This window comes from Sminthopsis crassicaudata, chromosome 1, assembly GCF_048593235.1.
Source record: "Sminthopsis crassicaudata isolate SCR6 chromosome 1, ASM4859323v1, whole genome shotgun sequence".
Lineage (NCBI taxonomy): Eukaryota > Metazoa > Chordata > Mammalia > Dasyuromorphia > Dasyuridae > Sminthopsis > Sminthopsis crassicaudata.
In genome coordinates this window covers 181,437,645-181,455,797 of record NC_133617.1, presented here as the reverse complement: position 1 = coordinate 181,455,797, position 18,153 = coordinate 181,437,645, and the positions used below count along the sequence as shown (strand labels likewise).

At 36.3% G+C, this 18,153-nt stretch overlaps 1 protein-coding gene across 4 annotated transcripts in view; it reads right to left on the bottom strand.

Annotated features, from left to right (window-relative positions):
* Positions 1 to 2,491: 2,491 nt before the first annotated feature.
* The window catches only part of RNF144B (ring finger protein 144B), a 252,393-nt gene continuing 236,731 nt past the window's right edge, over positions 2,492 to 18,153 (bottom strand). For 3 of the 4 annotated variants that reach the window (XM_074272496.1, XM_074272504.1, XM_074272488.1), the window contains 4 exons: positions 15,100 to 15,307; positions 13,122 to 13,266; positions 9,530 to 9,619; positions 2,492 to 8,091 (listed from right to left, as the gene is read on the bottom strand). In XM_074272496.1, the coding sequence (XP_074128597.1) occupies positions 7,951 to 8,091; positions 9,530 to 9,619; positions 13,122 to 13,266; positions 15,100 to 15,307 (584 nt within the window). In that variant the 3' untranslated portion in view covers positions 2,492 to 7,950. The remainder of the gene's footprint in view (positions 8,092 to 9,529; positions 9,620 to 13,121; positions 13,267 to 15,099; positions 15,308 to 18,153) is intronic. The other variant, XR_012483017.1, reaches the window with a different exon arrangement.

The window sequence follows — 18,153 nt, the reverse complement described above, 5'->3', positions numbered from 1 at the left end:
TAATATACCAGGGACTGTGAGGACTCCCTCTACCTCTACTCTTAACTCATTATAACTTAAGTCTTAAAGTATGGTCCAAGATTAAATTACCTATAGTCACTCTGAGGTAGGAACTGGATCTAGGTTCTTTTAACTTCAAGTCGAACACTTTATCCCTGATGCCATACTGCCTCTCTAATAGTAATTGACATTTATACAGCATTTAGAAAGGAGACATGAGATTCAAAAAAAAACCTATGAGATGAGTGCAAGTATTATTATCTATATTATATTGATGGGGAACCTAAGGTTCAGATGAAGTAACTGAAAATCTCACAGCTACTAAGAAACAGAGTTGGAACTTACTAAACAGGATTTCTGACCTTAAATTCATTATTCTCTCCACAATATATTACACTTTCCATTAACTAACCTTCAGAAAGATCCAATCTTTCTTTAATTCAATTTCTTTATCTTTAAAATGCACATGACACATGTTCTCTCTCACATTGCTGATATAAAGACAAGAATGGGAAAGGACTCACATGAAGAAAAATGTTTATAAGGGCTGTCTTTGTCGTAGCAAAGAATTAGAAACAAAAGGGATGTCCATCAGTTGGGAAATAGCTGAACAATTGTAGTATATGAATGTAATGAAATGTTACTATTCTTTAAAAAATGATGAGCAGGCAGATTTCAGAAAACCTGGACTTATATGAACTGAGTAAAGTGAGCAGAACCAGGAAAACACTGGACACAATAATAGCAATATTGTGTGGATGAATAACTTAGATAGACTTTGTTCTTTTCAGCAATACAATGATCTAAGACAATTCTAAAAGAATTGGAAAACGCTATCCTGAGCATCTATCTACTATACCACCTACCTGCCCCATGAATTACTTTTTTCTGATTTCCAACTTCTTCACTCCCAGATGAAAGTAAGTGATCTTTCTGCTCTCAGAGAAAAAACCATGAAATTTAAATGCAAATTGAAACATACTAGTTTCATTTTAAAAATAATTTTCAAAAGTTAGAATTTCCATGTATATGCAAATTATTTTATATCACTCTAATAACAATCAAGGGTAAAAAAAATAAAATGTACTCTAGTGGTTTGGTACAGGTAGGTCATTGTTTTGAAAGCTTCAGAAAATATTTGTTTTCCAGCATACCCCAAAATTTAGAATATGGTATAATCCTGATCATCAAATCTCCTGAAATACATCAGTTATACAGCACTTACATGAAACTAAGTGCTACATACAGCATTGGTTAGTCATCAATGGAGTATGAAGCCACCTATTTAAGAATTATTTGAAAATACATTAAATTTGCTGAGTATTGAAATTATATTTTTTAAAACTACCCAATATTGCTATGCTACAAAAAAATCTCATTAACAACATTTGGCTAAATGAATAGAAATGTCCTCAAACTGATCTTATGGATTTTATCAAAAGAGAAGTTCGAATTATGGTACTTGTTAATTAGAAGCTCAGATGCTCATATGCTCAAATAGCCATAACACAGGGAATAGAGGGATAGGGACTGGGCCATTGATTTTATTGTGATGGAGAACTCACAAATTTAAAAAAAAAAAAAAAAAAAAAAAACTTCTTGTATAACTCTTAAGTTAATCCTTCATCTGCTATCTGCAATTTTAGTTTTAGAGAGACTTGCTCAGAAATACAGTTTGAATAAAAAGAGAAATGTGAACCCCAGTGTTCAGATTACTCTAAAACTGGCTCTCTATACACTATTAAAATGTTTCTAACAATAACAGATTATACCAATGTATCTAAATTACTCATTAACACCAGGGTATGGAAGAATCCGTGGGGGATTTCTTAACTGTAACAGTAACAATTATTAATCTGTTTCTAAAATTCATTTTAAATTTGGATTAACAATTGCTGTCTTGAAGGTCAATTGAATAAATGGAACCTTAATTTCCAACTTTGCCAAACGCATTTTTTAAACACTTTTTTTTAACCAATAAAAGGAAACACCTGTTGCTTTAGTTAACTGTGCTATCTAACAACTTTGCAATATATGTATAATCAGAGATGATCAAAAATTTCAACAATAGTGGCCTGTGGAGTAGTTCCTCCTTGGATTAGAGATAGAAGGAATAGTAGATATTATCCAGTCAAACCTTATTTTAGAGGAGAAAACTGACGTTAAAGATTTGTCTAGGGGTCAGAATTTGAACCCAGGTTCTCTGACCATAGGCAATACAGTGCTCTTTCCACAGCATTCTCTGCCTCTGGTAGTAACATAAGATAATTGATTGATTCATTGATGAGAACAGCCATTCAGCCTAAAATTCTGAATGGAGTCAATATAGCATGAATCAGAAATCACCTATTTTTAGCTCTTTCCTTTTTCTTCAATGCCTACATCTACTTAGCAGGCACTTAATATTTGCTAAACCTGAAGTCATTCAATTGCAAAAGACTGGAGAATTTACCAAGATTTACCAAGGAAATACCAATACAAAGAAGGGCAATTTTATTAAAGGACTGAAAGGTTTTTTTATTTATTCATTCCAAAGTTCCAATTTAATACTTTCTTGGCCATTTTCTTAAAGATTTAATTGAAAGGAAGCATAAAAGTTAAAAGAGAATAAAATCGGAAACTATTAAGCAAATGGAAAATGGCAAGAAGCATAGAAGCCAATATTATTACTGAGTAAAACACTGGCCCTTAAGATCATGGTGATCTTCTGTTCAATGAAAAATTTGTTCATAATTATATTCCTATTGCCCTTAAAGTTATGTATTTATTAAATACATTAATCTATATACATGGAAGCAATCATATATTTATAATTAGAGGCAGAAATTGGGGTGAAACAAACAGTAATACTCAGATTTTTCAGTTTTAGAGAAGAGAATAAAAATCAGAGGCTCAGAAAATTATGATTTACCTCCAAATAATAATAAGGCATAGCTTTTGAAGCTGTGGAGAGCCAGGATTGCATGATACCAACTGCAGCAGAAATCCTTTATTTGCTTTCTCAAAATGCATTTGAAGATCAGAGCACATAATTACAGCCTGAACAAAAATTTTTAGCATTCTAAACATTACTTAATTAGGCAGCTATGCTCCTAGTTTCCCTCCCCCAGAAAACAAAATAAGATTATTATTCTAAACAGAAACAAAAGTTCAAGATTAAAAAAGAAGAAGAAGAAGAAGAAGAAGAAGAAGAAGAAGAAGAAGAAGAAGAAGAAGAAGAAGAAGAAGAAGAAGAAGAAGAAGAAGAAGAAGAAGAAGAAGAAGAAAGAAGAAGAAGAAGAAGAAGAAGAAGAAGAAGAAGAAGAAGAAGAAGAAGAAGAAGAAGAAGAAGAAGAAGAAGAAGAAGAAGAAGCTTTTCTAAATGTAACTGACCCATTCAGCAAATATTTATTAAGGATCTACTAAATATGAGACCTTTAGTTGGGTAATGAATTTTTTAAGTCAGTTTCTCCACTCAAGAAGCTCAGATTTTACTGGAGGTGAGGCAATACAATATGATCTCAGCTAAGTATTATACAAGGTATTATTGTGATGAAAGTGAAGGTGAGATCCCAACAGTGCCCTAAGAAAAGTTGAGAGTGGAAAGATCAGTTATTTTTATCTGGGAGTGAAGAAGTTGGAAATCAGAAAAAGTAATTCATGGGGCAGGTAGGTGGTATAGTAGATAGAACATTGTCCTTGGAGTCAGCAAGACCTGAATTCATATTTGGCCTCAGACACTTAACTAGCTATATGAACCTGGACAAGTAACTTAATGCCTTTTGCCTCACAGAAAAAAACTAATTTATGAATCAAAATAATTCAAGAAATTCATGAAACCCCAGTACCTGAGCTGAGAAAAGACAAAGATTGCTAAGAAGTACATTCTAGACATAAAGATGACCTCCACAAATGGTGATGGAAGTGTCATGTTCAAAAAACAATTAGTTATCTATTTTAACAGGAATATAAAAGTATGTAAAAAGGAGTCATGTGAAATAAGTTGGGAAGATATGTTGGGCCAAACGTGGACAGCCTTAAATGCCAAGTAATGTACTTTCTATCATCTTATTCTATAGACAACAATAGGAAATCACTGCAGATTTCTACATAAAAATGTCAATTGTTCATTCTGGACTTTATAAGATGTTCACTCCTGGTAGAAGTTAATCTTTGATCCTAAATTATCTACCCTACTATATAATACTTTGAAAATAAAAATCTCATGTTGATACAACATCCTCACATATTAAAGTTATGTTACAGCACCCCAGAACTAAACTATGGTATTTTCAACCCCACCATTAGGAAGTTGAAATCACCAGGATAGAATAGGCTCAAAGAGTCTATTAGGGAGACAAAGTCCAAGTTCATCTTTTCATCTAGCTAGCTAATATTGCCACATTGTAGGCTTTACAGGAATATTTACAAAACCTTTCTGTTTATAATTAATCCAAGTTACCAGTACCTTCAGCTATATTTAGAATCTTCTGGCTACTTTCATGCCTCAAATTGAGGAATACTGTCTACACAGTTAAGTTCCAACATTCAAGTAACTGCCTCAGTCCTTTACCTGCCAAATCATTTGGCTGTTTGTGGGATCTTATCTTAACTCCCTCAAACATCTTTTAAAAAAAACTGGGTTAATTTCTTAAAATCTTTGCTCTATCTGGGATTATTTGTTTATTTTGTGGGGGTTAATTTTGGGGGATGGTGAGGCAATTGGGATTAAATGACTTTCTTAAGGTCACATACGCTAGTAAGTCCTGAGTATCTGAAGTTAGATTTGAACTCAGATACTCTTAACTTTAGGATCAGTCCTCTATCCATAGCTGGGCTTTTCTTGTGTCTACATATCAACCCTTAGGAAGCTTTCTAGGTTGATGATTAAAGTCACAGACATAAAGTATGAGAAAGCAGGTTCCTGAAACCTGACCCATAGATGTTCCTTTCTCTAGCCCTTCATCCTTAAAAGGCTGCAAATAAGTATTGCAGTGGACAGAGTGCCAGGCCTGCAGTCATGAAGACCTGAGTTCAAAAGCCTCATTCATGTACTTAGCTGTGTGACCCTGAACAAGTCATTTAACTTCAGTTTCCCCATCAGTAAAATGGGGATAATGATAGCACCTATCTCTCAGGATTGTCATGAGGATCAAATTTGATACTGTAAAACACTGAGCACAGTCCCTGGCACATAGTAAGCGCTATATAAATGTTAGCTATTATTTTGATTCTTTCTAAATAAAATCAGTTCTAGACTTTATCGGCTATTCCATTATTAGCATTTCAAAGTACGTAATATAGTACTAGAAATTCATATCTTTCTTGTTAGAGAAATAAAGTTTCTTTGAGTGCTTATGATTGTTTTCATCACATAAAGAAACCCCCTTGCCTACAATGAGACAGGTTCCAGGTAGAAAAAGGTCAGTAACCTTTTTCATGACAGCACAGAGAAGGCACCACTGGCAATAAGTGATTGTTTGTCATTAGTAGGGAAAAATAAAATCAAGGCAGGCAGAGGAAGAGTGAAAAATAATGACATTTATATAACTATTCAAAGAGCTTTAAAGTATTTTTGGTTGGAGGCCACTCCACAAGATTTCCCAGAATTCTTCTCTATAACCTTTACAAATCATAAAAATGTGCATGTTTAATATCATACCATCAATCAAGAAGCCTTTATTAAGTGCTTACTGTGTGACAAGCACTATGCTAAGTGCTAGGGATAACCAAAAAAAAAAAAAAAAAAAAAAAAAGACAAATCAATACATAACATATTTGACTTAAAGTGCTTTAAAAATGTATATCCCCATTACCTTCTTGCTTGAGCAAACCTTTGTTCTTTAGAAATGCATATGTGACCAACTGGGATCTGTACTATGGCAATCTTATTTATCAAACAGCCAAGTATATCAGTAAATACTATATATCCAGATAGCTTCTGAATAGCCATTAGCTTTAGAGGAAGATGACCACAACCCCCCAGGATCAGAATTTATTTAATTTTTTATGCACTGAGCATAGACTACCAACCATACATAATAGATGTCCTTAAAAAGTTCGAGTTATGGAGCTATAGGAAAAGCAGGCCCACAAGCATCCAAAAAGTGACACAAGTCTCAGAAAAAAAATGGAGTTTGTGCATTTTCAGCTGAAGCAACCTATGATAAATCCGTTTTTAAAATTAGCACCTCATGTAGTGCCTTTTCACTAACGTCCTCTACCTAGCAACTCTACCTAGACACCTCAATAGTGTGTGGAAGGTTCTTAATGCTGACCAGCTTGATGTCTCTAATGGGTCCCAACAAGGTTTAAAAGCTAATATTATGGGCTGAGGGGAAAGGTCCCATTGACCTCTGAGGATCAACTTAAGTACAGAAAGGCCTGTTTTCAGAAACTGGCCTCTAGGTTACTGGCTTTCTATTTGGCTACAGAAACTCAAGAAATTGCCAACTAAGTAGGTGAGATGGAACTGTCATGTACATGAATAATATAATTCTTAATATGGATACTGAGAAATAGACATGTTGTATTTAGTCAAAGGGAGAACTGGTTCTGAAAGGAAGACAGTAAAAGAATTAAAAATGTTGCTTTCCATCCTAACATAGCGCAAGAATCATATTCTCCATTGCTATGACAAGATTTAGGACACACTTAGTTAGGAACAGATCTGAAGGACAATTCAAAATTGAGAATATTCAGTGTGAAAGGGATGATCTCATTTTCATTTCTTTTTTAAGGAGCTGTTTATCTTCATAACATCTGGGTATTTCTAGACTGGCTTCACATGGATATTCAATGGAGATTTCTTTCAAGGTAGAGACCAGATGGATATACAGTAGATATGAGATTTATGACTGGATGGGATTTGTTTTTAGGCCCTGTTCTACAACTTAAAGCTCTAAGAATATAGGGTCAAACTATGTTTGCCTATCATCTTTTATAATGGAGTTTTACCCCTTTTTCTTTCACATACACCACATTTCTAAAAGAGGCCCTTTAAATAGAGAACAAGGGTCTCCTTGGAAAATTGGACTTGCTAAATGGAGATATTGGAATAAGCATACTACCATTACTCTCATTCCATGGATCCTCTTACTGAAAACTGAGACTAATCTCCTTCTGAAGGTTTTTCTTTTCCCCAGGGTAAGGTTACCAAAAAATAGCCCAGAACCTTCTGTAGATATTGCAAATGTGGTATCCTTACATACCAAATAGCCTATTTCTACCTTCACAGAAGAAGCAGAGATACCATTTCTACAGATACATCCCCAAGATATGGTTGGCTATTTATCCCAGATCCTTCCTTTGCTAAGAAAGTGAATCCTTCCCACCTCAACATTCCCCCCCCCCACACACACAACAAAGATTTTGCACCAGCCCTCTCTACTCTATCATGGTAGGAAAATAAATATATCTAGTCTAGCCAAGTTAGCATTTCCAGCTCGTTCCCCAACCAGCGCTGTCATACAGATAATAATCATGGCAATACAGTTTGTTTTGAAAGGAGATGTTTCCCCAGGCTCCTTCTTCTGTCAAGTTCAGGAATCACAGAGCTTCAGATAAGTCTCCTCTAGCACTCCGATCATACATGCAATAATCACAGCAACACAGTTTGTTGTAACAGGAGAGATCTCCTCGGGCTCCTTCTCCTCGGCCACAAGATGACCAGTCCAGAAATCACGGAGCTCCGGATGACAAATGATGCTGGTCCTTCCCATTCAACCCCAAGGTTTCCAGACATATTCCACATTCATAGTCTGGGCTTCACAACCAGGCTTCTTCAAACACTACATAAAGCTTGGCCCTTCCCACACTGAAGACTCACAAGCAAGTTCAAAGCCTGTAAAGAATAGGCACTTCCAAAGGTTGGCAAGGAGAAGGAGATGAATCTGCTAAAGAGGGCACCACACCAGATCCTCACGCAGGATACCGCACATATCCTGTATACGCTGCCCACAGGGTACAGGTTTAGGTAGTGGGCGGGTCGTGCTTTTTCTTCTTGCCCCGACAGGATTTGCAAACACAGCAGATGATACAGGGGGAGGCCAGCAGCAGCAAGGGCGAAGTCACCAAGGCTATGATGCCCAATCCCACAAGAATCCCTACAACCTGAAAGACAAGAGAGCAACATAAGCCAATCAACTAGAGTTCTTACAGCATAGTACACGCAAGCCCACTTCAATGGCATGATGGGCTTTAATTGTGGTCCACCCAGAGCCTGAACCAGAGCTGCAGAAGCAGGAGAGTCCGAAGCCGTATACAATAAGAACCAAGAGCCCCCAACCTGGCTCTGTCAAACGCCCTAGCATGAGCAGAAAGTAACCAATACTGATTTATAAGGGGCTGGGTGATGTAACATGACACAGTGGCTCAGGAGTCACAGGATCAAGAAATCCCAAGTTTAAATCCTGTCTCTGAGAATTAGTCATTGACCACTGGGACAAGGCTCTTAATCTCACATGATCTCATCTATAAAACAGGGATAATTAATGTTTGTGAGGCCCAAATAAGATAATGAATATCTTAATTATTAATTAATGAAAAATATAATATCTTACAAATAAACAAGTTGTTTAGTCATTTCTATTCTTTGTATTCCCATTTGGGGCTTTCTTGGCAAAGATATTGGAATGGTTTGCCATTTCCTTCTCCAGCTTATTTTACTGATGAGGAACTGAAGTTAAGTGACTTACCAGAAAGTCACATGGCTCAGTAAGTGTCTTAAGGATGGATTTGAATTCAAGAAGAGTAGTCTCTTTGACACTGGGCCTGATATTCTATCAACTATATCACTGAGCTTCCCAGAGAAATTTAAAGCATTAGATTATTGTTAATAATGGAACTGGTTGATAAGCAAGGGATCCTTAATGAATCCAAAACAGTTCTGGGTGGGGAAAATAACTAAGTCACTATCTTAATTTATACAGACACTGAGCTGTGTATTCAGAATGCCTAAAGTGATGGCAGTAAATTCAAGGGTCTCCTGGATCTACTTTAACTATTCTTAAACATATGCTCATAGCAGAAAACCAGAACAATTCTTCCTTATGTCAGAAGGACAGAGAATATATGTCTCTAATGCTACACAAAACCATAGGATCATTGATTTATTTATTTACATATTTATTTAGAGCAAACAATCTTTACTCACACCAGGCCACTCCTAAATATATGGGAAGGGGCATCAGAGACCATGAAATCCAATTTTTTTTTGTTTTACATGAGGATAAAAGTTAAGTGATTCGTCCAGAATCACATAACTAAGAAAAATCAATGGTAATATTTGAACTCTTCTTCATTCAAAGCCTATAACTCTATCCATTAAACACTAACTGTAGCTATAGGCAATATCCAGACCACTTTTCTGGTTTTCTGAAGGATCATTGTTCTTACTCAGACTCATTATCCAGCCTTCTGCACTAGATGGTCATGCTCACCCATCACTTACAACTAACTATATGCTATAAAACAGGAAGATTCCCAGACATAAGTCTTCCAAGAAGTAGCACACCTAACTTATTCCATCGTTCCTTTTCAAGTCACATACCTGTGTTCGGTTCCACATCACAGAGGCTCGGGAGTGACCCAGTTTATTTCGACAGGGCCCTTTATCATAATGTCTGAGGAAAATGTCATTCTGAAAGAAAGGAAGGAGTCCCGGTCAGTAGTCATTTAAAACTTAGAGAGTACATTCTTAATAAAGCTTTCTTATCAAGTGTCAGAACTATATCTAGGGCTAGATAACTGGGACTTTGCCCAAGAGCACCAAATTTGGAGGATACTGACAGTCCCTAAAGTCCTTTTAGCATAATAAGGTTAGCTCCTCCCTCCCTGAAGCTATACCCCAACCCACAGCAGCCTGCCAAGCAGAAGTGGTACCCTGGTGTCCTAGGGCTTCTGCCTCCCTACCATGGGTCAGTGTTCACTCTGCTTAAATTAGGGCAGTTTTCAAGTTACTTGCCTTGGGCATGGTACATAGGGCTTGACCTCAGTAAAAAAAAAAAAAAAAAAAAAAAAAAACTCCAAGAGGAGTTGCAGGAATCAAAGGTAAATGTTATTATAAAATATACCTCCTAGCCAGCCCATGACCTTCAGACATGTAGCTAGGTGACTTCAGAAGTTATTTCATGTAAATAGATAGGAATTAGAGAAAGTTCCCACACATTTCTAAAAGGGAGTTTAATAATCTTTGCTCATACTAGTCCTCTCCTAAATATATGGTACCTTTAATGGGCAGATTAGCCATTCATAAAATAAAAATCAATGAATGAGTACTTGGTGAATACCAAACTTATGGCTATCATTGAGTTAAGTATCATAAGAGGAATAAAAGATGGCTCAAAGGTGATTGTTAGGGAAATAAGATACACTAAGTAGACCAGTATGATCATCTCTATGTGCCAAATCATGTGATAGAATTAGAAATTAAAGTGGTATTTTATAAATCTTACGCAAGTGGTATAGGTAGTAAATACAAAAAGAAATGGAAAAAACAATGTGGTCTAGCCTCTAAGCTTTACACATATGGACCTTTATGCCTGAAATTCTCTCGTCATTCACTTCTGGGCCACCTCTCCAACTTTCTTGCTTCAATTCCCCTGGTTATTAGATTTTCTTCCCTCCATCAAATCATTGTGTATTTATTTTGTATAAGAGAAGGAACTGGGCATATAATGGCAAGATATGTTTTAAGAATGATCCCCTTATGGAAAGGCATGGACAAGAGGGTCACAAGACATATGATATTCCTTACTGGGGAAGTTACCCCCATTAGTGAAATCATAGATCCCTTGGAGTAGCTGGATCAATCCAGAATTCATAGTATTATCAAAACCGATTTACAAACAGATCAAAATCAGCAAAAGAACTAAATCTGTGTTGCTTGGCCAACTGAAACCATTCTTTATTTAAATGCCTAACATTTGGGACAATGACCCCTCCTTCCCCATCCTTAAAATATTCCTAGAAGCTAGCACACCAACCCCCATGTGTAATCTGCACAGAAAGCAGCTCAATATGCATCCAATGCCAACACCATTGGTTTAAACAGAGCAAAAGTGATGAATAGGAAAATGATGAATAGAACAAGATGCTTCCTTCCACATCTGATATCAGTGTTATGAGCCATTTAACATCTGCCTTGCCTCATCTCAAGTGCCAGCACTGTGTGTTCTTTGCAGCACCATTCACCAAAACACAAATCAATCTGCCAAAGAAGACTGAGATCTAGGGTGCACATTTATCTCTTTGTTTTCTACAGAAGGCATAAGTATGTCATGAGCCCAGAATCTGAATATGACCCTTCTAAGATGCTAATGGAATGAAAAGGAAATTGTCAATTCCATCATTCATTTACCTCAGATGAATTCATTTCAATTATTCACAAAGCTCTATATGACAAGGGGTTATACAATCCTGTTTAATTCCTCTTCCATAATGTCCCATATTATAATTGTAGCAGGCCCTATGATGGTCTTTCTTAAAAGGGTTAATAGCAAACCCATAAAAAAGCAAGAGCCTGGGAAGGAGTTCTGTTGCCATTTCTATCCAGATCAAAAGCTTGCCTTTTAACAACTAAAAAAATATATATATACCTCTTTATGGAAAGAGAGGATGATGGGCAAAAATAACCATTTGGCCAAACAGATTATGATGTCTTTACCAGGAAGCCATTTTGGGAAACGGGTTTCAGTTTGATGGATTGGAATTTAGGTAAAGGATGAACAAAAGCACTAATTTATATTTACTGAACAATCCACTGATATTTAAGACTATACTATGCATAAGCTGCTCATTTCAATTCAACAAACATTCATTAAGTACAAAGCACTAAGGGAAAAAATGAAGAATACTTGAAGCCCTTAACAAATTAACAATTTTTAGTCCATCAATTCTAGTCAACCAATTTGGAGGAAATGAATTGATACACCACATATAAGGAGCAAAATAAGATATGTGGCAAATGATTAAGAATAATCATAGAAGGAATTATTAATATAGGGACCACAAATTTTTGTTAGAATTTTAGAATCCATATTTTAATAGAATCAGTTTCCTTTTTAATCCTATGTCTTTTATACATTTAAAAATATTATTCTGATAAGTAGTTTACCAGATGCTCAAAGGGATGCATAACACAAGGTCTATATTAATGACCCCAAGTGTGTAAAAAGAAGAACTGAGAAATACTATGTGCTTAGCAAACACTACAAACCACTGGATTTGAAGAATGTAGACTTTGAAGTCTGGTTAATATGTCTATGAGTATCAGTTGTAGCCCTGGAATGACTGTTATATCATGATTAAACTGAGAGAGATGAATTTTTTCAGTTCAAATTTACAGTCATTTCTAATCAAGCTCAAATCACCTGACACTCCAGGGTTTTGAACCCTAAATGGAACTGAAACCAAGGTTTTCTCACTACTTCTTTTTCCTCCCCAATAGTATTTTATTTTTCTAAATACATGTAAAGATAGTTTTCAGCATTCATTATTATAAAACTTTGTGTTACAAATTTTTCTCCCTCTCTCTCCAAGATAGCAAAAGCAATCTGATGTAGGTTAAATATGTGAATTCTTTTAAACATTTCTGTATTTGTCATGTTGTGCAAGAAAAATCAGAAAAGGAGAAAATTGAAAAAGCAAAAGCAAACAAACAACAACAAAAAGTCTCTACTGCTTTTATCTCTCTTCCTTTATTGATCTGAAGATTTTCTGTTTAAGGAGGGCATCCAGATTTTCAGTTCTCAAACAAGTGCATTCCTTTGAACTTATCATGTTTTTGAGTAAGGTATTCTTCCCTTCCCCTTCCCAACTTTTTATATATTGTCTTTTCTCATTTAATTGTAAGTAATTGAGAGATTGACTGCCTTTTGCTTTTCTTTGAATCTCTAATGCTTAGCACAGTGCCTGGCATATAGCAGGCATTTAATAAATGTTGATGAACAGCTAAGGCAATGCTCCAAATTGCACCAGCTAAGAAAGTCTTCAGAAAGAGCAATTAAAGTTGGGAAAGTCATTTTTTCTTAGAAAAACAAGTTTTTTGTTTCAAGACTTCTAGACATATTAAAAAATGAAAAGAAGCAGGATAGTATTCAGGTATGTTAAGACATGAGATGGATCCCCACATGAGAACTTACATCCAGGTTCTGGAGGCAGTACCAGCAAAATGTGTGCTTACAATTCTTACACATCATCTGAGCACAGCCTTCATTCCGTTCGATGTAGACCCGGCAAACAGGGCATTGCTTAATGGGGGCTTCTGCATCCATCCCAATGAGGGCTCTGGAAAAAGAAAGGACAAGGATTTAGGAAATAAATTTGGACTATTCAATTAGCAAGAACCACAGCTATTTCAACTAAGTAGGATGGTAGATGAGGAAGGTGGTCTAAGACCTAAGAACTAAGTAAAAAATAGTATCCTTCTTGGAAAGGATCTATATTGAATTTCCAGGTCTGATAAAAGCAATTAAAGTCATTTTCTATGTTATCCATGTTGGTATATGTGTGTTTATGTTTGCACATGTATGCATAGGAGACAAAAATGTGCATACAACTTGATTTTTAGGAAAGATTGGAAAATTGAGGATAGAAGGAGTACAAATATGTGACAGGAAATTCAAAATCATTTACATTTAGTGTTAGAATGCAGTCTTATTATTTTATTCAGTGTCAGTTTATCTTCATTACTATGATTTGCTAACCTAGCATGAAAAATAAATAGGTATTCCCTATGTACATGGCTATAACAGAAGTCTCTAGGTGTAAGCTAAAAGAGGCGAAAATGGAGCCAGATTTTAAAAAGTATCTACATGTGAAAAATTAAAAAGTAAAACAAGACTTGAATAATAATAATCATCAGAGACAGAAATGATAACTATTATATCATTATATAACTAATGTAATATGTACTATATAACTATATACTATATATAGTAATATACTATATATACTAATATATCATTATAAGCAGCAAAATAAACTGCTTATAAGACAATCAGCTAAATAAATTAACTATGACATTCCCTCTATACAGGGATGAGATAGTAGGTAGAAATTTTGAAATCACTAGTGGGGAAAAATTAGTAGGAAGGAAGAGTGAAGTATTGCCCTAATATCCCTCTTCTTCTACTGTACTAAACCTTTAATCATGCTAATTCTTTGTGGATATCCAAGGATATTAATATGAGTTAGTGACTTGGAGAATCCTAAAAAAGCCACATAATCATCTTAGAAACAGTGCTGGGGTTCTTTCATTGAATGGATTGTAATACTGGTAGCTATGTTCCCATTAATACAGAATACTCATGGCCTCAAGCAAAACCAAAAGATTAAACCAAAAGTCATACTCAGGGAGCTCCTCTTTTGATTTAAAAACAACAACAACAACAACAAAAACCTCCAGGGACCAGATGGTACAAGCTGAACTGACTCACATCTTACCACCTCCCAGCAGGGGTACCATCTTCAAAGAGCCGAATTTCTAACATAACACAAAAACTATATGACAAGTATTCATTGCACTATTACGTTTTAAGAAGATTCCTTTCCCTGTGGATGTTTTCAAATGTAATATAATATTTTTACTCAGCAACCAGACCTCAAAATGGGAGAAAAGTAGGAGAAGAACAATTCTTGTCCCATTCAATAAATACAAGCAGGAAAACTAAGGCACAGAGATATTAAATAAGGAAGCAGATAAATAGCTAAACCAAGATTTTCCATTGAGTTCCTACTGACCGTATTGATTCCCCCTCTACTGGATGAGGCAAAGAAAACTGAATAAAACCTCTGCATCTTCAATAATACCTGGAAGATCCTTTAACTCTAAATAATCCCTTTAGAAATAATCTCGTAAATGCAGAAGCATTTTAATGACATTCATGTAATGCTCCTAAGGACAATGTTACATTAAAATTTAAGAAAAGTGGTTATTCCATGCAGCACCAAAGGCACTTAAAACTCTAGGAAGACCATTCAGGGATTCTAGAAAAGTCAAGAGATCATAGAATTTGAGAGTTGGAAGGGACTTTGGTGGCAATCCTTCACACTAAAGAATCCCCCTGTAATTCCCCTTATTGAGATAACAAATATCTAATAAATTCAATTCAGTCTTACCCATGTTCTGTTGGCAAGACAATAACAGGCTGGCTGTCCCGACAAGAGCGATCAGCATGCCAGGTATCTTTGCAGCATGAGCAGAATGTCAAGTGACAAGAAGGACATTCAACCATTGTGGGCTGTCCTGAATTATTCTGTTCAATATGGCACACAGTCTGGCAGTCAGCAACAGGACACCATGTCCGACAAGGATCCAAATGGACTTCTGAAATAAAAAGAAAGAAAATGATGGTTGAATTCCAAAACTAGGGTCTTGACTTAAGTCTTCCTATTCATGATTCCTGATTTTTGAGAAATGTATAAAAACCATTATCTGGAAATTGGAGTGTTTGTAAACTAACACATAGAAGAGTGCTATCAAGAACAATTATGTCCACTAACTTACCCTTCTTTTAATCCATACTTCATTTACTTAGTCCCTGACCATTCTCCCCAGACTTGATATTGTAAAATGCTGTACTTGCTACTGAACTCATGCCTAGATAGCAAAGTTCAATGAAAAATGAATTAACAAGGAGTATAATCACCAGCCAGATATACTCTCTCTCACTCTCTCTCTTTCTTATCACAGTTCTCTGAAATGGCCACTTTTGCTTCTATTTTAGATGTGATGACGCAAAAAAACAAAAACAAAAACAAAAATACAACAACAACAAAGACTTGCACTTTCCATTTGGCATTTTATCTCTCACAACAATCCTAAGAAATAGGTTACAGTGCAAATTACTATTGATCAGAGAAATGCAAATTAAGACAACTCTAAGATAACATTACACACCTCTCAGATTGGCTAAGATGACAGGAAAAGACAGGGAGGAATGTTGGATGGGATGTGGGAAAACTAGGACACTGATACATTGTTGGTGGAACTGTGAACAAATCCAACCATTCTGGAGAGCAATTTGGAACTATGCCCAAAAAGTTATCAAACTGTGTATACCCTTTGACCCAGCAGCATTACTACTGGGCTTATATCTCAAAAAGATATTAAAGAAAAGAAAGGGACCTGTATGTAACGTGCTCTCCTGGCAGTTACAATTACTAGTCTGTCCTAGACCCACCAGAGTACCTTCGACCACTGTCCTTTGCAGTGTGAGCTCTACCCGGCTCGCCTCCTCTGAGGCCTTCTAAGGTCTCTGGCCACAATCTCTTGAATCTATAGCTTAATAACCGGTAGCGCACTCAAGAACAACCACGTGTAATCTTAAAAGCCTTTATTATACCTACTCAAATAATGCCCTGACTGATGCCCTGACTTGTTGGTTCCCGAGTGAACACCTGGTCAGAAGACCCACGTGTTCACTACCAAAATCCTTACCTCTTTCGGCTACCCATCTTGGCTTGGCCACCCAGGCTAGGAGCCAGGGTGAACAGCATGAGGTTAAAGAGGGCGGTTGCTGCCTGCAGTGGGCTTACATAGGGCCTGTGAGGTCACACACACAGCCAATCAGCGAGAGAGTCACCCATTATGAAACTATCTCAATATGGCCAGGATCCCGCCCAAGGGCAGTCCTAATATCCACAGAAATTACTTCTGGGCCTCAATCTCCCGATGCACTGTGTCCGCCCATTTAAAGGGCCCTTACACCTGTATGTTCAAGAATGTTTGTGGCAGCTCTTTGTGTAGTGGCCAGAAACTGGAAACTGAATGAATGCTCATCAACTGGAAAATGGCTAAACAAATCATGGTACATGAATGGTTATGAAATATTATTGTTCTGTAAGAAACTACCAGAAGGATGATTTTAGAGAGGCTTGGAGAGACCTGCATGAACTGATGCTTAGTGAAATGAGCAGAACCTGGAGATCATTATACATGGGAACAACAAGACTATATGAAGATCTATTCTGATGGACGTGGCTCTCTTCAACAATGAGATGATTCAAACCAGTTCCACTTGTTCAGTGATAAAGAGAATCATCTATACCCAGAGAGAGAACCGTGAGAACAGAGGGTAGACCACAGCATAGTATTCTCACTCTTTCTGTTATTATTTGCTTGCATTTTGTTTTCTTTCTGTTTTTCTTTTTCTTCTTTCTTGATCTGATTTTTCTTACACAACAAGATAACTATATATAAATATGTACACATATATTGGATTTAACATGTATTTCAACATATTTAACCTGTATTGGGCTACCTGCCAGCTAGGGGAAGGGAGGTGGGAGGAAGGAGGGGAAAATTTACAGAAAAAGGTTATGCAAGGGTCAATGTTGGAAAAATTACCCATGCATATGCTTTGTAAATAAAAAGCTTCAATAAAAAAGAAAGAAAGAAAGAAATAGGTAACGGTGATTTCCTCTAATTGAAAGGAAAGGAAGCAAATGGTGAAGCTGGTTATGGACAAAAGTATATCTTGGAGTCACAGCTAAATCACTTAACTAATAGTTCAGAGGCCATCTAGTCTAACCTTTGCACTGTATAGATTAGGAAAACTAAGACCCAGGGAAGTTAAGGAATTTGTCTATGTTGTTGATGAAGGAAAGTAAGCACTGGAGGGAAATTCAAACCCAGACCATTTGACTCCAACAGCCAAAGCTCTTTCCAATGTTACAATCAGAATTTAAATCAGAATTGTAAGTGATTGTAGTGAAACATTAGAAATGAACCAAAAGGGGATGATTTGTCCAAAAAGGGGGAAGGAAGGAAGAGATAAAAGGAGAAAGGTCCAGATGCATTACAAATATGAGGAGAGGATTTCATGGAGCAGGCAAGATCCAATCATGACACTACGTTTATGCAATGTCATATTCATCATGTCTTGTCTCTTCAGAAGACAACAGTTTTTCTCTTCAAGTGTACAAACACATACCCACACACCCTGCTAGACTTCTTTATTCCTTTTCAGTAAAAAATGCGCAGTTTTTTCCATCAGAGGTGACCTTTAGAAGAACAAAATCATGTGGAAAATTCTGGTACTCCTTGAGGGGTGGAGTGGCCCTTTTCTCTTTGAAATGAAGGATTTGAAAACCTTTGTGCTGATGAGATTCTAATTTTAAAACCTCCTGCCCTTGGGAATTTGGAGACAGGAGAAAACAAAGTTGAAGGAG